This window comes from Tribolium castaneum, chromosome 2 (genome assembly GCF_031307605.1).
Source record: "Tribolium castaneum strain GA2 chromosome 2, icTriCast1.1, whole genome shotgun sequence".
In the NCBI taxonomy this organism is placed as follows: domain Eukaryota; kingdom Metazoa; phylum Arthropoda; class Insecta; order Coleoptera; family Tenebrionidae; genus Tribolium; species Tribolium castaneum.
The window spans coordinates 24,708,601-24,731,325 of NC_087395.1; the positions used below are offsets into that span (position 1 = coordinate 24,708,601).

Consider the following 22,725-nt stretch of genomic DNA (forward strand, 5'->3'; position numbering starts at 1 on the left):
GATAGCGCGGCCTGAGGATCGCGATGTGTAAGCGAGAAGGCTTTTTGTGATTAAAAATGGAGACAAATGGGCTTGCCAACAATGAGGGAAGGAAATATTTGAACATTTATGCTAATGTAAGGAGAAAAGTGAACGTTGAACCTTACAAAACTGTTTTTTTAATTACTACAAGTTGGAAATTTAAAGACGATCTACGTAGCTACGAGGGCAGGAAAAAGCGACTCTTGCTTTTTTTCGCTTTATGCCAAAAAAAAGTTTAAATCAGATTATTAACCATTGTTAAATTATAATTTTTTTTGGTCTTTTGGTCAAATTGGCTATGACTTAATGATCTTAAGTTGCCAATATTGAGCAACAAAGACAGAAGATATAGTTATGAAGTCTTGTATCTTTTGTCACTACATTCTTCAATGTTGCCAACTTAATAATTTCATGTGCCACTTAGAGCAGAATTTATTTAATCATTATTTTCAGTCTAACAATTAAATTTCTCAAAGTTACTTTGAGATTTTCGAAAGATGTCCAAAACGTTAAGAAGATAGTAATGTTTATAAGTGGCTAAATTTCTGATTAAAGTATAGTTTGTAATTTTAAACTTAAATTGGCATCATTTGTACAGAAATTGTAGAAAAAAGTGTTTTTTTTTGTATGCACAATCGTCAATGTTGCCAACTTACCTATTTAGAGGCTACTTTGATCAGAAATTTTGAATCATATTTTGGACATTTTTAGCTGATTGATCTGACATTTCAATTTAAATTTGTATGACGTTCTTAAATATGACCAAAACAAAATAAGTTTAATCAGTTTATAAATTTCTGATAAAAAAGCAGCAGCAAAAAAGAATAAAAAAATTATTAAGTATCTTGGCTTTTGTTTCAACCTTCCTCCATGTTGCCAACTTAACTTTAAATTTACAAGCCATTTGGGTAAAAAATTAGCAACTTTAAATCTGATATTAACTTTTTTTAGCTTAGTTTGATGTTTTCTATTGATGTTAAAACAGTGTTAAAACATTATGTTTTATAAATTAATACTATAACAATGGTTCATCTTTGATTAAGTCGTCTATGACTTTGTACTAAAGCATCTAAGTTGGCAACTTGCCAACTTGCCAACTTAATTTTAAATTTACAAGCTATGCTGAGCAGGATGATTTCATATTTAAACTCCTCATGATATGTATGACGTTTTTTCAAAATGTGCTATTTTTACATTAATTTTGGAGTCAATAACTAAATTTCTGTTAAAAATGGTCTCTGTCTGTACCTATTTAAGTTGGCAAAGTGTAAAACAAAGACAGAATATGTAAAAATAAAGTTTCGTACCTTTTATATCTACATTTCTCATTGTTGCCAACTTCATAAATATGTAAAAAATAAAAACAAGCAAAAACTCTAAAAGTTCATTAAATTTTTAATCACCTGAACTGTGACTTTAAGTTGGCAACATTAAAAACGAAGTCAGAAGATGTAAAAATTGTGAAATCTTGAATCTTCTGTTGCTACATTCATTACTGTTGCCAATTTATTTTAGAATTCACAAGCCACTTTACCGTTTTTGACGTTAAAGTCATAAAAAAGAAGTACATAGTATATTATTACGTCTAAATCAAGTTGTCAGTGGTTAAATTTCTATATCGTTTTAGGTAAGTTAGCAAAATAAATAAACAGAAACAAGAAATTGTAAATCGTTTGTGTCTACATTTTTCAATGTTGCCAACTTAATTTTAAACCAACATGCCACCTTGATTAGAAATTATTAAACTGACAACGATCTGCCACTTAAATTTTTAAAATTTTTTTAAAGTTTTTGCAAAAGAGTTTAATTAAGTAATTGCTTTTTGTAAAAAATTGTCTAAACTGAAAATATTTTGTATCTCATGATTAAATTAGGATTTTTCAAGGTAGTATCTAGATACTGAGTGACTGAAAAATTATACGCATTTTATTTTCTATTGTTTACGAGTAATAAGAGTATGTAATTACCATAAAAAGCTAGTACAGCGAAATAAAAATTATTACAAAATTTATAGAATTTAAAAAATTACGTTTATTTGCAATAGTGTCATGACATTGTCAAAATAACTGGTTGTACCATCATTCTTTCATATTATTTAATTTTTTTATTTGTTACCAAAAAATTTGATTCAAAATTCAAAACTGGAATAAAAAATAAAAAACAAGTACAGTTGCAGTTGTTGAGCTTTTGCATAAGCTAAACTTTTTTTATTATTTATTGTAGAATAAAAATCTGAACACAATTTCAATAAAGCGTCATAAAATTTGGATTTTTTTGCCTCCTGCTGTACCTGATACCTTTGATAATTTTCCGATACTTACCTAAATGATATGCTAATAAGCACAGAGTTGCGTTAATTTGCAATATTTGCACGACATTTTCAAAATAACCGACTGTACTAAAATTCCTACATTTTATTTGTTTATTTGCTACTCAAAAATTCGCTCAGTTTATAAATTAGCGTCGTCAAAGCTGAAATAAAAAATTAGTAACAAGCACAATTACAGATCATAGAAAAAAACTAGTTTCGGTTTTAATATTTAAATCATCCTCAGTAACTTTATTAATTTCTCGTAGAGCAAATAGATTTTTTTATCTCCAGCTGTTTAGAAACACAATTTCATTAAAGTTTTAGTGTTGATTTTTGCGTCTGTGCCTATTTATGCAAAACAGTATACCGAGTGTTCTGTGTCCAACTGTCCCACCCTGTGCATTCGTGGCCCCTCGGGCGCTGCGGCCCTCAATCAATTTAAATTAATACAGCAAACGCAGCCGACAAATAATATAATATGCGAAAATCACGCCAGTCAAAGCTGCTATCCCCGGGTCATCAATTCTCCGCTCGTTTTGCCTAATAACGAGAGGGAGGAGTCCGTTGTGACTCCACGCCCTCGACTGCATGCTCCCTCACCACGCTTTCTCCGCCACGGTTTCAGTCCGCTGCGAGCAACAGTCCGACGACGTCTCGAGTGAGTTTTGATGAGTGAGTGCCAAAGATGGAAGAAACGAAAACAGAAATCAAATCGAAGATCTCCTTCAGCGTGGAGTCGCTGCTGTCGAAGAAGGAGGACGAGGAGGACGAGCACAGGCTGAGCGATCGGGACGACGACGACGAGAATATCACGGTGGACGACGACGACACCGACGGCAGGGAGAGTCTGAGTCCTAGTTCCGCTCACACCGTTTTAATACCGCAGCCGCTGCATCCCTCCGTGCCCAGGCTGGGGCACCCGCAGTGGCCATTCGCCTGGGGGTCTCTCATGCGCTCCTCCTCCCCGCAAAGTAAGATTTTACAATAGACAATAAATAAGTAACTATTTGCGTCCAAAGATAAGCCGTTTAAAAGAGAATTGTAACATTAAAGTGAACCATACTTAAAATATCAGTTACATTAGTTGGCTTACATAAAAAACAAAGTCTATATGAACAGTACGACATTTCTGTAAAGCCATGGTTACTTACTGTAACCAAAAAATACGCCTAGATCTTTAATAAAATCAATTGTCTCTAATACACTAACTTATCAAAACTTTCGTCATTTGTAATATAACTTGACACTGTTTTTCACAATTACCAAAGACTAAAATCATTTGTTTGTCTGTTACCTAAATATTTTTGGATACCTTTTAACAAAGAAAACTTGGCGAAACTTCGTATTTTAGTTTTATCTACTTAACTTGATGTGAAAATGTAAATAATTTTAAGAAATTCCTAATTGAACAAATTTTCTCAATTTTATTTTAATTTCGCTTCATCAAATATATACCAAGCACCTTTGCTTTCTTTTTATACACTCAGTGACAAAATTTGAGTAGGTGTTTTAATTTATTTTCGTTTTCATCTAATTTACAATAAACGGAAAGGTAAATAAAATTTAACACAACAGTATTAACAGTTTGCGTACTTATTTCTACATATAGAGCTGGTTAAGAAGAAATACAAAAAAATCTCTTATAATTTAAACGAACACTTTGATTTTTTTTCAAGGAATATGTCATTGCACAGATTATGGTTCGAAGAATGTAGTATTGTTTCTCATCTCATTTCTGAAATACTCTGTAGAAGATAAAAATCGAATCAATAGTTTCGATTTTCGATTTTTTGGATGTGGATTTTCATAAACTAAACATTTATTGGTCTATTATGACATTTTTGCGGAAAACAATTTTTTATTCATTACATCTAAACCAAGATCAATAATAAAATGTATATGCTTTTTAACAAAATTATCTTTAGAGAGTTGCGGTTAAGAAATTAAAACTTGGGTAACTTAAAATTTTTAAAGGGAACACCGTGTTTATAATTTTTCATTTAACAAGTTTTTATTTTTTTTTTCTAAAACACTAGCAATTAAGTATCTTTGTCTAATCCTGTATTTTGCCTTGAAAATAGTTTTAGGTGATACAGGGGCTTTTTTCTATATTTTTTCGTAATAATTTGACCTTTTACAAATTTGTTTGGGACACCCTGTATACAGGTTTTATTAAGAATGTGATTAGGTATTTGTAAAATAAATGTATCAATTACGATTTACACTAATTTACTTCAGTGACAAATTTGCATTTTCACACAAAAAAGTAACTCAAATTCATTACAGTTTATTACCTTCTAAATTCCTTAAATTGCGATTATTTAAATAAATTTCTGGAATGTCGAATTTATTTGCTATACGACTAAAAGTCTAATTGATTCTATCAGAATTACATTCCTTTCAGTACACTTATTTAGGTAATCAGTATCCAAAGGCACAAAATATTTGAATGAATTACAGAACAAATTTGGATTTTCAGAGATTCAGTTCAATGTAATTAAAGCATGCCATACATGGAACAAAATTTACGACAGAATACCATTCAGTTTCTCATCAAAATGGCCTGCGATTTTAAAATCAAGTTGGCAGCGTTTTGGTTTTATTGAAATGTATTAAATTTGAATTTTTGGAAATCTGCAATTTAGTTCACCCTAATTAAAGCCTGAGTTACACAGAACAAAATTTTTCAATTTTTGCTTTTTTAATAATATCAGCTTTTAAATAAGAGTGGCCTGCCGACAAAAAGTTGTACTAAATTTAAATAAAATTAAATATAAATCATTACCTTCTAAATTCCTGAAATTATTACTCCTTTTATTCAAATAAATCTCAAGAATCTCGCATAAATTACTCTTAAAAGCCTAATTGAATTTATCAAAAGTGAATTCCTTTCAGTACCTGTTCACAGAACGTGAATTAATCATTTTGCAAGACGTTTTAAATTATATTTTTATCTTAAATCTAATCCTCTAGCAACAATTTGAGAATCTTAATTTATTCGTTTGGATTCACTTTGATTAAAGACTGGTTTACACAAAAAAATCCCACAAAAAATCACTATTACACACTCGAATTTTATTTGAATTAAAAAACAAGTCATTTGTTAACAAGTAATCTGCTAAATTGTTTAATATTCAATATTTTTTTAAATAATTTTCGATTAATTAAATTGATTACATTTTGACGAAAAATACCAAGCAATATCTGATATATTCTAACTCCGAACAGTAAAGACAGTTTTACGCTGCTCAAATTGTGTATCATATCAGATTTTCTCACGTTTAATATCTTTATTTGAATTTTTTGAGAATAATTTTTAAAAATAAAACACTACAAAATATTGGCAAATTTTTATTTAAATTGAAGTCTGATTTACACACGAAAAACGCCAAGACCAAATTTAACATATTTTGAACAAAAAAAAACAGTTTTAATTAATTTGTTTTACTGTAGAATAAATCCCGGCAAAGGCCGAAAAATAATCCATAAAATAAATAAATAAACAAAAATCTCGGTGAGCGTTTTGTTAAAACCAACAAAAACAACCCCAAATAATAAAAATAATAATAAAAATAAAGTTTTTTGTTTCTTCCAAATTGATTCACACATAAAAAATGCCAAAAAACTTTCTTTTTTAAACAGAAAAAGACAGTTTCACACAGCTTGAATTTGAGTACAGTCGGTCACAAAATAACTGTTCTCCTGTCAAGTTATTTTTAAGAACATTAAAATTCTACAAACAATTTGTCAAATTATTGCTTTAGAACAAAGGCAGTTTTAACGGATGAATTTGGTGCCTACTTGATTACAAAATAAAAAAATAAAATAAAAATTTTAAACTTTGTTATTTGGACGATTTTTTTAAATTTTTAAGTTAAACGTTATTTCTTTTGCAAATTTGTTGAGTGTTAGATTTTGTGCGAGCTGCTGTCCTTTCACACAAACGCATTCTTTGTCCTAACAGTGTCGAACGCAATTAACGTCTGATTTATTCCAACTGTACGTATTGATTTATTCTCATAAATAATGCGTCATTCGCTTGTTTTTATCTGGATGCGCGCTTGTTATTGCGATCGAGTGCTAGTACGATATTAATTAAATCTAATTGGAAACGATTATTACGGTATATCTGCGCAATGCATGTAAAATTTATTTGCTATCTTGTTTCGAGCGGCTATTGCCACCGCTTTTTCCCATTCAGTTTAATTGACACGTGCTTTTTGCTGCAGCCAGCGCCCCCACGGGTCCCCCCATCGTGCGCTGCGCCCTCCGGAAGCACAAACCCAACCGAAAGCCGCGCACCCCCTTCACAACGCAACAGCTCCTAGCCCTTGAAAAAAAATTCCGGGACAAGCAGTACTTGAGCATAGCCGAGCGGGCAGAGTTTTCCAGTTCGCTGCGGCTGACGGAGACCCAAGTCAAGATCTGGTTCCAGAACCGGAGGGCGAAGGCCAAGCGGCTCCAGGAGGCCGAGCTGGAGAAGCTGCGGCTGTCGGCGAGGCCGCTTTTGCCCCCCAGTTTCGGGATTTTCCCGGGCGGGGCGCCGCCCCTAGTGAGCCCCTTTCTGGCGGCCATGGCGCACCGGCCCCCGCATTTCGCCTTTCCGGGGGCGCCGGGGCACATCCTCAACATACCCCAATGACAGTGAGTGGTTGTGGCGGAGTGCAATCTTTCCATAAGACTGAAGAGACTTTTCCTGTTTTGTATAAATGTGTTTGTTTATGATGTACAAAGGTTTATTTAATTTCGTTGTATTATAATGTACATAGGATGCTATTAAATGTTTGTTTTTAAACGTGGGTTTTATTTAAAAAATTGAGGTCCTCAGAAATAATTTCTCCAAAAGAAAACATTAAAACACGATTTTTTTATATTTTTTTTACAAAAGTCTTTCCTAAAATTCTTTAAAATTGTTTTTATTCATACAGGGTGCAAAATTACCTAGCTACAATAGGTACAAACCTATGTTTGTTAATGAAACATCCTATATTTTTTGGTTTTTTTTTTTTGGTTTTAATTTTTTAACAATTGGTACAGTTTGTTTTAAATTTTAACTACGGATATCTAAAGGTTAGGATATGAAACGACGCACAAATAAAACGTTCTCATGTTCGATAGTTCCATTAATGTCGCCAGAGAGCGCTGATTCATTACCATCTAAGTTTTCAGAGCAATAATTTAAAAAAAATAGTTGTATTTGTTTGACGGTTAGTACAAAGCAAACAAAAAATACATACAGATAGAACATTAAATTCTAAATAGCAAAAATAAAGATAATGCAAAAATTCTACCGTAAACTACATTTGAAAAAATTTCAAACTATTACTAATTTGTGTTCTGCCTCAGATTTATCAAAACCCTCCGAATACGGATACAGATACAAGAAAAATGTTAGGAAAAAAGTTGTAGAGAATTAAATTTCCTACAAAAAAGTCTGCGAAACCATATCTTTATCTTCAACCATTTAGGCCCCAAAGTCGTCCAAAGCCGCTCAAGCGACAGATTTGCTTCATTTTGCCGGTGGTCAAGTATTGCATGTTAATTTATACAAAAACCGTTAAAGATAGAAATATGGTGTCGCGGACTTTTTTGTAGAAAATTTAATTCTCTATAACTTTGTCCTTTACACTTTTTTTGTATCTTTAACCGAATTCACAGCGTTTGCAAAAATATAAGGTGGAACGCAAATTGATAGTCCTAGGCGTTAATTCTTTGCGTACTGTCGCACATTTATCAAAACGCTGGAAATACGGTTAAAGGTACAAAAAAAGTGTTAGGAACAAAGTTGTAGAAAATTAAATTTCCTATAAAAAAGTCCGCGACACCATATTCCTATCTTCTTCAGTTTTGGCATAAATTAACTTAAAAATACTTGACCATCGGTAAAATTAAACGAATCCGTCGCTTGAGCGCTTTTGAGCGTCCTTAGGGCCTAAACCGTTGATGATAGAGATTTAGTCTCACGGACTTTTTTAAAGAAAATTTAATTCTCTACAACTTTCTTCTAAACATTTTTCTTGTATCTTCAACCGTACTTTCAGCGTTTTGAAAAATACGGGACGAAGCGCAAATATTTAAATATATTTTTTTCGTGTTTCTTATGAAAATTTTAGTTGGCAGAGCTTAACATTTCTGCAGTTTTTTCCAAATAATTAGTAACTGGTTGAATTTAAATTAATTTAAAACGATTTGGCGCCGAAACGAGCGCTCTCACCATACTATCTTTTTTGGGCGCAGTTTTAAATCTCGTTTCGTCTCCTAACTTATAGTTTTCCGTAGCTTAAACTGATTTTCGAGTTGAAAAAGTCAGAAAAGGAGTTTGTTTCTGTTTGGAACAAATGTGAGTTTGGTTTATGGTTGCATGGGATGCGGTTAAATGTGGGTTTTATTGGCGAGCCAATTAGCGCAAAAATGAACGAATTTAGAGTCAGACAATCGTTAAGTCGCTTTGATCTAGATCTGAAGAAACAACGAGTCGGGTAATTAAAGCCGAGAGGCCTTATTGGGAAATCATAAAACACATTTCAGAAAGCAATTTGTATCATTAATTAACAAATTAACATTTAAATTATTAATAGTCCGCATTCTTACGGGTTATAAATTAGGTTCGGGAGGTGATCTTGTTATTTTACAACGGCCGCTCGAGCTGCCGTTTCGAAAACTAATTACTTTACGATAAATCCTCTTTCGAAATTTTTATTTATGGATTTTCGCGGCAAAGGCGAGAAGAACCGAGATTGAGGAGGGCCTATGAGATTGCTAATTTACTGCCACTGAATTGATTCATTCGCCGATGGTTTCCATTTCTATAACGGACGATTTATTAACCGAGATGCTTATCTCGAGCTACCAGATACGTCCAAGTTGCTCTCGCGAAAAAATTAAATAATTACGCAAGGATAATTACACAATTACTGCCTCAAATTGGCACGGAAAGACAAGCTCCTTGAGTTCATTTACAAAAAACGAAAAATATTGCTACAGAAAATATTTTTTAATTTCTGATAAATACTATTTTGAACAGCACAATAATGTTTCTAATTTTTTAATCTGCACTTTTAAGCATAATAAACCTGTTCAATTTGAAAATTTAATTTATTTTTCTCTTACATTTAAATTCTGAGAAACTTAAAAAAAATTGCTGGATGAACTTATTTAAAAAAAAAACAGCTTGAAACCTAGTGTCTTAAATTTGCTGCTTCTTATTAAAATTGTCAAATTCCTTTCAAGTTAAGAGATTGTTTGTGATTTTCGCTGCGTATGTGAAAGATCTGAAAGTAATTTTTTCTTCCGTGATTTTTCCGTGATCTACTGGTTTTAAATTTTTTTTTTCAATTGCTGATAGCTTATAATCTACAAAATAATAAAAGCAATGGGTACAGCTAATTTTGTTATTGTCTTTTTTGTTGTTCAATTCTCTTATACTTCTCTTCTTCTAATTTGTCCCAGATTGTCCTCAAAATTTGATTTTTACTTCAAGAAAAAAACCAAAAAAAAAACAAAAAATCGAAACTTTGTTCGTCTGAACTATAAAGTTGCCTTGCATTTATTAAGATGTTCTAATTGACTAAACCCTCTAAATCCTAAATTTTCTCTAATTCAAGTTATTTGTACTTCTGTAACCAGTTTAAAAAAAATATTAAATTGAGTTCACTTAGGTACTGGTTTCGAAAAGTCGATTTTTTTTCAGATGCTGAGTTTTTCTATTTTTTGTATTCTTCAAATTTCTTTTCGTTTCCTTCGATTTATTCAAAATTTAGTATTTTTATAGTCTGATTTTTTTCTGATCTGTCGATGTTAAAATTGTTTAAACTGTCTAAACTTTTAATTTATGTTAATTTTTTGTTCTGAGATTCTTTTATATGTCTGAGTTTGTAATCAGTTTTAAATTTATAGATGCCTCAAAATATAATTCCAAAATTTTTTATTTTATTTGTGTTTTATTTTTTTCAATTTTTTTTTTTTAATAGGTAGGTAATATCAAGTGATTTTGATTACTCCCTTATAAACTTTGGCAAATACAGTGTCAAGGTGTAACAACGTATGTTGATTCACTTCGAAAATTGCTTCTTTGATTTATGTTAAGTAATTCAGGGCCTTGTTACCCAAAATTCGGCATTTCCTGTCTCGGAGTTGTTAAGCTTTTGCGTTTGATTTTGTTGACTTAGTGGTGGAATAAATCCGATCGGTGGCCGACACGGGTAATAAAACTCTCCTCCACCCATCCATCGATCCTCAGCCATCAAATTAATTGCAAAAAAGGTGGAAAAAGTGGCTTCGACGACTCAGCCGGGCCACTGGTTGCCCAAACAGATGCCATGGGACGAAAGACAATCAGCCTATTAAAACTGGACACCGTACCAACAATTTATTGTTCCAATTAGCCAAATCGTGAAGATACGTGTTTTGGAAAAGCAATGGTCCTCTCGTTAGTCGCGTCGAAATTCCCAGACACGTCCTCAACAAGTTGAAACGAAATAACATCGACTGACGTAACGACGACTTTCCTCCTATCGCAGCGACGATCGGCCCCACCGAATTTTTTATTTTTACTCCACGTTCCAACTCATTTAAAACACAAATTAACGCGGGAATTAAGGACTCAATCCTTGAAATTTCCATCGGGCGCAATTGACTTTTTGAGGCACAGTCGAGGAAGCAATCAACTGACGCAGTCTGCGACAGTTTGTAAATCGTTAATTACCAAACAATGGCCCGATTACGCTGCTCTTTTCGCGGCCGAATAAATTTTCAATTCAAATTCGTGAAATAAAAGTGAAGATCAATGCGAGTTCTTGACCCTAGTTGATTACTAGAAATTAATCGCGCCTTCACACCTATTATGGGCGAAAGATTTATAACATTCAAGGATTGTCGACGAATTATTCTGAATTAAACGTAGCGGTTAGCTTCAAAGGTGGAGATAATGAGCGGCGGGATCTAGCGGCCTTCGCGAATTTTCATATACAGGGGGGCCGAAATAGAGCGGGCGTTGCTCTCGGATTAGTTGCGAATCGAAAGCGCGATAAAGCTAATTAATTAAATTCTGAGAAGTGTTTCCTCTATTTTTGTTCGATTTCGCACAATGGCTGCTCGAGTCGGCCACCACTTCTCTCGCGTTCCCACTCTCGGCCGCAATTCTGCGAAATAATTTCACAAATTGCCGTCGAGTTCTTTAATTTACGTAAATCGCTTCTCGTAACGCTTAACTAACTCTAGTAGCAGTGGCGATTATTATTCAATATCCGACACGTCTTTTAATTGGCCGTCTCGGGAGATTATAATGTTAATTTTAATTACGCAAATTGTGGACGTGGAGGCCGCACGGTAGTCGACCAATTTAGGAACGAGTCAATAAAATGAAATTTATTAATGGGACGGGAGATAAACGGACGAAGCTGCTTCGGACCGAATTCCCGACTTTGGATAATTAAATTTGATAGAACAAAGTTGAGGTTGTTTGGAATGTAAATATTCCGATACGGTAGCTGATACAGCAGGCCAGACGATTTTTAACAAACACGCCACCACTTACGAGAGGGATCTGATAGCCAATTGATCCAATTACGGAAACAACGGAAATCAAAACCAAACAAGGATTTTTACAACACCGCTCCCACTTTCAAGCAAACTGAAGAAAACTATATTAGAAAACATAAAAATTCAACAATTTTTTATGAAAATTTTGTTCCGTTTGTCGGTTTTCTGACTTACTTCACACTTTCTAATTTTGGAAATTTTTCATTTTATGTTTTTGTTTTTCTCTTTCCTATTTTCTTCTTTTCATAAATACTGTCAAAATTTTGGTTTTTGAGTGAATCTTATCTGTCACTTGGCTAGGCTTAGACTTTTCTGACTTACTTCACACTTTCTAATTTTGGAAACTTTTCTTTTTATGTTTTTGTTTTTCCTCTTTTCTAGTTTCTTTTTTTCATAAATACTGTCAAAAGCTGTCAAAATTTTGGTTTTTGAGGGAATCTCATCGGTCACTTGGCTAGGCTTAGACTTTTCTGACTTACTTCACACTTTCCAATTTTGGAAACTTTTTTTTTGTGTTTTTGTTTTTTCTCTTTCCTTGTTTCTTCTTTTCATAAATACTGTCAAAAGCTGTCAAAATTTTGGTCTTTGAAGGAATCTTATCTGTCACTTCGCTAGACTTAGACTTTTCTGACTTACTTCACACTTTCTAATTTTGGAAACTTTTTTTTTGTGTTTTTGTTTTTTCTCTTTCCTTGTTTCTTCTTTTCATAAATACTGTCAAAAGCTGTCAAACTTTTGGTTTTTGAGGGAATCTTATCTGTCACTTGGCTAGGCTTAGACTTTTCTGACTTACTTCACACTTTCTAATTTTGGAAACTTTTTTTTTTGTGTTTTTGTTTTTTCTCTTTCCTTGTTTCCTCTTTTCATAAATACTGTCAAAAGCTGTCAAAATTTTGGTTTTTGAGGGAATCTTATCGGTCACTTGGCTAGGCTTAGACTTTTCTGACTTACTTCACACTTTCTAATTTTGGAAACTTTTTTTTATGTTTTTGTTTTTTCTCTTTCCTAGTTTCTTCTTTTCATAAATACTGTCAAAAAAGGACATTTAATATCAATTCTCTAGAAGTTAGGGGAATTATCTCAAGTATTGCATTTTTACATAAATTACTAAACAACAAGATTGACTGTATTGCTCTTGTTAATAAGATAATTTTTCTGGTTCCTAGAATTAACTCACGGCATCCCATGACTTTTTACAGTTGCAGTTGTAATACGAATGTTCTATTAAAATCACCTTTATATGTAATGTGTAGTAATTTTAACAAAATTAGCAGTAGTTGTGATATTCATTTTCATTCATTTAATTACATTAAAAATCATATAATTAGTTACTTTAGTGGCTAGGTAAAATTTAATTTTAGTTCTTGTTTCTTAATTTATTATTATAGTATTATTATTAGTTTGTTTTAGTTTATTTAAATTATTAGTTTTTGCTTGCAGCACGATCATTAAGTTTAAGTTTATTTTCTGTAATTGGGTGTTTCACCAGTTGAAAATAAAATAAATATTATTATTATTATTATTATTATTATTATTTAAAAAAGCTGTCAAAATTTTGGTTTTTGAGGAAATCTTATCTATCAAGTTGGCTCAGGCTTAGACTTTTCTGACTTACTTCACACTTTCTAATTTTGGAAAATTTTCTTTTTATGTCTTTGTTCTTTCTCTTTCCTAGTTTCTTCTTTTCATAAATACTGTCAAATGCTGTCAAAATTTTAGTTTTTGAGGAAATCTTATCTATCAAGTTGGCTCAGGCTTAAACAATCGAAGTAATTGTTTTAAGTATTGTTTTGGGTTAAACTTAATTAAATTAACTCGAATAATTCTAATTAGCTCAGAATCTGAAAATATGAGTCGCTGCAAAAGTTTCAAACTTCAATTATCTTCTTTCTTAACTTTTTTCTTTTGTTTTTTTTCCGGTTTTATCTTTTCATTAATTAATTAATGCTTAGAAATGAGAAATATGTTCGTTTTTTTTAAATATACAGAAACATTATAAAAAAATGAGGAGGTAATTTTTAAACTTTGATAAAGCACATTATTATTTCCTATTCTAAGGTTTTTCTTTAACTTAGAATAATTTTGTCGTTACAAGACAGATATTGTAATTAATTTTTGACGAATTTTTTAAAAGTTATTCTTTCAGTGTCTACATTCGAAACTTTTTAACTTCTAATACAGCAAGAGTTTTAAAATTTTTTATACAATGTAAATCGCCCATTCTGAGTTCAACTAAAATTACGAGAACTTCTAAAATTACAAGAAATTGCCGCCACACAAGTATTCTTTTCAGAAAACCTGACCCTGAGACAGAAAACTCGTGAAAACTAATTTTGATGAATCTCAGAATTGGATGAAGGGCTGAGTAATTTTCTTTGGCTTTTTTTTGGTTCTGTCTTTTCTTTTATTTTATTTATGTAAGTATATAATCAGTTTATTCTAGAGAAAAACAGTTATAAAAGCCTTGTAGTTTCTTAGCGTCCACTCCCTAGTGTAAATTGTGCAAAACGCGAACGCAAAGAAAATGAAACTGCAGTCGATATAAATAATTTTTACACTTTGATTAAAGCACATTATTATTTTCTATTCTGACTTAATTTAATTTTAAAGATTGAAATTAATTTTTGGCTAATTTTTGGAGGGTAAAAGCGAGCTTTCCGTTCGTCAAACATTGGAATATTTGTTTAAAACGAACAAAAAAGGAAAAGCTTTTAATTTGGTGAAAGTGTTAGCTATACTAAAGCGTTTTTCGCCGGTATGAATTTTTTCTATTTTTTCTGTGGCGCTTTGTCGGCTCGCGGTCGGCGCCCCCGTTCGGCACTAAAAATGAATTATATTTTCTGAATCGTTGCATGCAAATCTCGAATATCAAACGTGGAAAGCGCTCGTTTTAGTTACGGTCAAACAAATTTGCTCTTTTACAAAGAAGCAAGCAGCGACACACTTGATCCATTCAAGCTCCGAATTTATTACAAGCCAGCCGGACCGGCAATTAATTACAATCAAAAAAACAATCCTTTTTTCTTAATAAGCCGCAGCTGTGGCGCGCCTTACCGAAAAATTCCCCCCCATAATCGAAAAATCAGAAACACCTGCATAATTTACCACTGAATACAATAGCTTTAAATTTCGCTTAGATAATTACAAGAGCCATCGAGTCATTTCCTTTTGGACACAAACAACGAAATGGTGTATAATTGATCCGTAATTCTGACCTTTGGGGTTAAACGTTAAGCTGCTTCCTCTTGAATTAATCCCGGTTTCCGGTTTTTTTCCGAAAAATTATTCGACACCTTTGACATTCAACGATGCGACGACGCAAATTCCGAAATTACACTTGGCCAACTTGATGGCGAATAAAACTCGCTTTTAATGGAAATAGACCGGACCCAATGGTCGGATAATCGCGATTTTATCTCGTGTTGTCTCGAATTTCGAGGTATTATGTTTCATGTTCTGCGGCGTAAAACTTCGCTTATCTACAGCTAAACGGGAGTTTACTTGTTAAGTGCAGGTAAATTGCTGATAAGAGCTGAAGCTGTTTTGACAGTCTGCTGGCCGGAAGCCACGAAAGGCACCGCGCTGATTGAACCACACGAGCTTCATTAACACAGAGCTTTCGAAAGCATCTGCCCAATTATTACACCTAATAGCACAACAGAATTGGGAGGAATTAAATTTTAAATGCCTTTGGCCAAAGTAGTATATACATATATATAATCTAGAGCACGACGAGCGCAGTGAGGAGTGCCATAATTGAGTAAATGCGACAAACTGCCTTATAAATGAAATATCATACAATATTTTTTCTACTTCGCACTTTTTGTACCAAAAAAATTAATTTCGAAATTTAGGCAATTTTGTGGCATTTGAGCGCAGATAGTGAATTGAAATTAATAATTTGAACCGAAAAAAAAACGAAACCGAAAAAAAAGAAAAAGGAAAAAAAAAGAAAAAAAAAGTAGAAAAAGGGAATTTGCTGAATGTGTCATTTCATAAAAAATCGAAGCGAAAAATGTAGGTAGCACCTATAAATGGAGCATTTCTTTTTTTTTTCTCATCATTTCCCAAAATCTGGAGCTGTTGTGATTTTGGGTTTGAATTTTGTTTAAAAAATGTAGAGTGCAGTTTGGCTTTGCTTCGTGTTGGGTTCGTGGAAGGTAGAGATTTATCCAGCAATCAGCGCAACAAAATGGTCGTTTGTTTCCGTGGCCGTCTTTGTGCAATCCTCGCTATTAATTAGCCGATGTTCTCGATGTGGGAAAGCCAGCAAAAAGCATCCCATGTATAATTCGCCGCTAATTGCTACCTAAATAGCAAAAATAATGACTTCATTTTCCTTGAATTTCCTTAGCGATCAGCGTCGTTGGAGGTGTAGTATGTAAAACCGGCCGTTAGAAGCCTCCTTACCCGACCAGGTGTACCACCGGTAAGCCCGGAGCTGAAGCTGGTAGCGCGGACTGAGGTATCTTGATTTATTTCCTAATTAGTCCGGACAGGTATATAGGACAGGTACGGGCAGAAAGGTTTGAGGATAAAACGGAACGAACGCGATATTAAACTCGTTATAATTGCGACCGAAGCCGAAAACTTTTCCGTCACAATTGTCGTGACGGACCGTCGACAAATCTATTGTTTCCAACTGGGCAATAAATAACGCAAAGCCCTATTTAAATTGACGGCAGTGGCGTAGGTACGTTATTATGATTAAACCTCGACGGTAGCTTCGGCTATAAATCCCGGCCGAAGACAGCCGTTATCTCCAGGAGCAGAAGACCAATTGGTTAGAATGAACCATTAGCGGACGATACTCTCACCCCGAGGCACCGCTGACCGATAACTATTTATTAAACGATTCGGGGAATCTCCTTCACACCTTCGCACTGATAACGGCGAGGGAGCGGTTTTTACACACAACTGCAAACGAAATGCATTTCATACGACACCCCTAAACGTGCCTTTACTGCTCCATGCATATTTAAAACCTACTAAAGTCAATAGACCACAGCGACGAGCTCGCAATCAACGCCACGAAAATAAAATCTGTTCATAATTACGACATTGCACCGGAAATAATGACCCAAGAAATAAGACCACGCAAAATCAACTCCTTTGGTACAACTTTCGGCCAAATCTCGGCAATTAGTGTGTTTTGTTTAAATCAATATTTATGTGAAAAATTAAAAAGAGATGTTTCAAAGTGGCTGTAATTCAACAATTTAAGTACATTTTATATTAAGTTTTAAATTAAAAACGGGTTCTATTTAATTTTGTTTAGAATATCTATTTTCTACTTTTTTATACAGCATGTTCACGGTCTTAAATTAGTATACAGGGTGTCCGTTTTTCGAGCTCCGTCATAGGAATCTCAGTTATTATAAGAGATACAAGGTCGGTTTTTGGGCCAGGTTGCAAATTTTTATGCTGAACAATTATCTGAAAAAAAAATTGATGTGTTATTTTTAGTTTTTGAATTAATGAAAAAAAAACAAAATTTTGAATTTTTTTTTGAACAAAAGAACATCGCGTTTTTAAATAAGACATTCTTCAGGCACTTTTTTACAAGCCATCTAAATCTGTCATTGCCTTTTCCAAGGCGTTCTTGATGTCAGAGTTACAACATTCATCATTGTTTTTTTATGGACGCCATATTTCAAGTTTGTATTTTTGTAAAGTCTTTTTTTTTTCTGATTACTATGATGTATCACATGTTATGATAGAATCTCCATGCTGAGTAAAATTAGGGAAAAAATGTTTTTGCAAAGAGTGCTTTGGAAAAAACGTCAAAAATGTTGTCTAACAAACTAGATTTTGACAGTCCTATTAAATATGCGAGCAGAATTTGTAAAACTGTCTTGTTTTATTAAGCGCTTAATTTTTCTAAGCTACAATAGCTTTTTATGTATTTTATGAGTGTTTTTTTATTTATTAGCAAAGTTTCATTTGTGAACAGATATTCTCGGTAGTCATTTTTTAGCTTTAAAGCGAGAAATTGCCTAAGAAATAAAATAAATTTTTTCTCAAAAATAATTTGGGTAGAATATATAAAAATCAAAATAATTTAATTAATTATTATTAATTAATTAATGTAATTAAAAATGTTTAAATTATTAAGATTAAACCGATTGAAAGAGGTTGGTAAATAAAAATAAAAATTATTGATAAAGTTATATTTGAAGATTTAATTAAGGTAACAGTTTTTTTTTGGTTTTTTGCTCATATCTCAAAAACTGCGAAAAATAAAATTCTAGCGTATCATGTCGTTTAGTTTTTAATAAATAAGTAAGCTTGGCGGAAATATGAACCTTCCAGATCCTCTAAATCTAGTTTGTTTAAAACAAAATCGTTGACGTTCAAAGCACTCTTCGTGAAAATGCTTTTTTCTTCATTTTGCTCAGCATGTGAAACTCAATCATGTCATGTGATACATCGTTGTAATCGGAAATAAAAATACTTTTCAAAAATAGAAAAAGCGAATATTGCTTCTATAAGAAATACCAAAGTTGAGTGTAGTAACTCTGACATCAAGAACGCCTTGGAAAATGCGATGACAGATTTAGAATCCTTGTAAAAAAGTGCCTGAAGAATGTCCTAGGTAAAAACGTCTAGTTCTTTTAGTTTTCGCTTGAAAAAATAAAATCGAAAATTACAGATTTCTATTTTTTTACAAAATAATTCAAAAGTTACACATCAATTTTTTTTTTAAATAAAGGTTTAGCATAAAAATACGCAACTTTGCTCTAATCTGACCGACCTCGTATCTCTTATAATCTCGTATAATATCTGTAGAAATAAGGTTACTCAGAAAATTGCTATTTTTAAGAAATTTTTTTAACTCCGAGGTATTGGTGTGACCTGACCTGACCTGGCCTGACCTGACGTAAATGTGGTGTAAAGCTGCAAAAGTATTTACTTTTGTATGCATTGGACTATTAATTTAAATAAGGTATATCATGATCCATGAGTAGGATGTTCTACAAGAAACGTCCATATGAAGATTCTTCTTTATTCTTCCAGTTATAGGTATTAGTTATAATAATAATTGTTATTGTCATTGTGCCTTTATTAGAGTCGGTGTAAAAACAATCGCGCCCCGCCAACAATGGCATGTAGGTAACAAAGGCACCTGCGAGAACGGCGTGAAATCAGGCGCACCAACCGAGGCGAGAAACAGTGCTGGCAACGGCAATTCCCCACCGCATGACATATAATGCGCGATAAGCTCTTTGTGTAATAGTTCTATTGCATAATAGTCGCGCTACGAGTTCTTATCAGAAAATGACTCATAACAACTGACAGACGCGAACAGGAAATTGGAATAAGAAATTTTGGGGCGTAAAATGAAAGATAGTAGTCCCGTAATTTCCTACCATCCATTCGGGCATTTGTAGCTGGAGTGAAAACGCCGTCCCGACGCCCGTCTACGCCAGAGAAGAGCGACTGGAAAGTTGGAGGGCGCTCTGGAACGATATTCTATTCACTACACGACCGCCCCTCGCACCTCCTACGCTGTTCGCAAAAACGGACACTTTTGCACACGCAGCCAACAATACACCACTCGCGTTGCATCTGCCCTAGGCTGTACACCGGGAGACAATTTTAGACTAGTTTATTGCCTTTAAAACCACCAAGCACTCTATAATCCTTTCGGCCACAAGATAATTTACGACTCGTGTAAACAGCGACCGATGAAATTTTGCAAAAAAAATTTATTAGCTGGTTTACAAGTTTAGCTGCGGCAATCGGCCAAATGACACCGATTATATTAACGGCTTCCGCTTGCTAGGACCATCCAACAACTCAATCAAACTAAGAAACAAGTCTCGTTTTTTAATTGGCGCAGTCGGTAGGTTTCATAAAGAGTGTGATTGTTTTTCCAGTGTATCAAGGGCCGCCCCGCCGAAGGGGCGCTTTATCTGCGCTATATTATTACATTATAACAAGTGGCTCGAGAGCGGAAATTACACAAACTATTTTCAAATAGAGTCCCAGTCAGTGTTTTAGTACGTCGTGTTTGAGATAACGGCGCCATTTCCGTTCGTTTTCCATCTCGTTCGGTGAGGCGTCGCGACGCACCTTGACCGCCGCGAACAAATGAAGATAAATGGTGGTGGAGTTCCCATGGGTCGCACCATTTCGTCCATGCTGGGCCTTTGAGCCGTCCGTTGAATGGGAACGAATGAATGAGTCCGATATTATGACGGCTCTATTTGTTAAAAAGTGCGAGTTCATGTCCATTGTGGGGCATTTGAGGTCGCAAATCGCAACATAAATTATGTTTTGTGACTGTTTTCTACGGAATTTTATGAAGACGTCGAGATTTATTCGGCCGCAGAATGTCATAATGACATTAAATACGCACCCACTTAATGGGCATGGGTGAATGGGAGTTGGCGGACAAAGGGCCAAAACGATCTTTAAAAGACTCGGGGTTATTATATCGGATTTCTAAGGTACTCCAAGTGTCAAAAAGGCGATTAATTTTCGATATTGTTGTCGTGCCGGGGAATGCGAGCCGGTCACTGGCTTGCAACTCTGCAAAGAGCCTATTAAAGACAATGACACTAACTGGATGCTTGGAGAATCTTTTTCTATAATTGAAAATTCAAATTTTTTAGATTAAAACGACCATAAAATACGGACTCAGCTCTTCAGACATAAATAAAACGCGCTGATTTATACGGAAGAGTTGGTAATGGAATCTACTGACATAAATAATTTATCACAATCAATCCGAATAGGTATTAGATCGTCAGTCGTTTCCAGCGAGCGGTCACGGACTAATTGATTAATTAAAATTCATTCAAATTTCATATTTTTGCATTTTTATAACACGACAGCGCCACACCAACTCGCATGCGGATTCCGACGTGAATTAAGCTCAGTATCTACGGTACTGATAAGGTATTTTGAGATCACCTGTCTCAGATCTCTTGATAATAAAGACTGTCCAAACTGAAAATTTGGTTTAAAATCTTTATGAGTTGCTTTATTGCTTCATTTTTTCCCTGCTTTAGTTCCCTTTTTTAATTTAATTTTATATAGTGATGTATACAAATTGGCATAAGATATTCAGTACGATATTGCACACGTTTCAACAAACTCTAGAAAAATAATAAAAATTCCTCTCAATTATTCTTAGCAGTATTAAGAAGTAGAGATTTATTTTTCTTAATTTCTTAAAATATTTTTAATCGGTGAACCAAGGAAAAAACCAAGTTTCTTTCCCCTTCCACGTCAACAAAACAAAAAATTATTTATAATAATTATAAACATTAAATTTTCGAAATTGTGATTTTTCTATCCAGAAAGCTAAAATATTATCTGGCCACAAATACACTCTGTAGTTATTGAAAACTCCAGTCTCAGATTCTGAGACTAAACCTAAGTAAATTAATATTCTCAAAAGTTTTACTTATACTTGGAAACCAGACGATAGAGGTACCTAAGTATACTTAAAAAGAAAACAATAATTAAAAAGAAAAAAATATGAGTACTTAGACCTAAAACTTGAGTTAGCCAATTTCGATCAAATTTAAACCTCAGTCAGATTTACAAAAAAAGATGACTAATAATACGTAGTGAGTTGGGATTCTGAAACTATAATTTGAAATTAAAAAAAATCTAATTTAAAATGCTGACTAATTAGTACATAGATATAAAAAACAAAAAGAAATAAGTGAAAAAACAGACAGTTTAAACTCCGACTCTAAAATAATTTAATTTAAAACCGTCTAGATTAATCAGTTTTTTTTTTAATTTTGTGTATTTTTTTTTTAAAAAGATCTTTCTCTACATGTGTGTTTCGAGTTCCGAGTAAAACTTTTCTTAGCAAATTCTCTCGATTTTATGAAATTCACATTTATCTCTAAGCAGTTGATACGAAGTTTACGAATTCTTAAAATCTCCACTTGTTTTAAAACCAATAACAGAAAGCTGATTTTTTATTATTTCAACGTAAAATCTGAAGTTTATGATGTTTACTACAAAGTAATACCCAAAAATACTAAAGTAATAATCACAAATCGTAAACGATTCAATTGTCTCAGCCGACTCAGACTCAGATTCTCATATTTTGCTATTTAAAATTAAGCCAGATTTAAGTAATGTTTACTCAAAAACAATGATTCGATAAAAAAATGTGAAAAAACAGTGCTTTAACCCCAGAGTAGCTCCAATTCTTTTAATAAACTTTAAGCTAATTATCTCATTTTTGCATAATTAGCCTTTTCTGTTCTCACATATTGTCTCATTTTGTCCAAGTCCTGAGTTAAGCTTATTCCTTGTTTCTCTCAAATTTTGTGAGCTATCTGCCTGTTTTATGTTCGGTAAAAACATTTTTTTTAATTTAGATTTGAGGCTGTTTTTGTAGTTTTAGGCCCAAAGCCAAATTCTGGAAAATTTAAAAAACAACAAAACGACAGACAAATTGAAAAAGAAAAAAAACAGAAAGAAAATTCTAATTCTAAGCCATTTTATTTGTCTTAGGTTAATATAATATAATTTGTCTTAGGTAGATATAAGTTTTTAAATGTGGTTCTATAGAGTTTCAGATTCTGTCCGTGTTTTTCGGGCGAATTCAGCCTCAAATAAGCCACATCCAATTTGTTTCCATTTTCGCTCCACACCACAAAAACCCACTTAAAGATGTGCAGCAACCCGATATGTGCATCACTTAATTACTCCCATCATGTGCACCCACCAACTCTTTTGTTTCCATCTGTCAGAAAGCCATCGTCTCCACCTTGATGTGACAATCATTAATTACGACCGGAAACCACCGTCATTGCGTCACTTTCGAGCTCGCATTTCTCCACCGAAGAACGACGAGAATTTGCATAAGGATGCTCAAA

General features: G+C 33.4%; 1 protein-coding gene across 1 annotated transcript; it reads left to right on the forward strand.

Annotated features, from left to right (window-relative positions):
* Positions 1–2,946: 2,946 nt before the first annotated feature.
* On the forward strand, positions 2,947–7,127 carry Msh (muscle segment homeodomain protein). Its single transcript, NM_001039406.1, is given in 2 exon segments — positions 2,947–3,303; positions 6,562–7,127. Coding segments are annotated over 2 exon segments (699 nt in total). The 5' UTR covers positions 2,947–3,017; the 3' UTR covers positions 6,975–7,127.
* Positions 7,128–22,725: the final 15,598 nt, after the last annotated feature.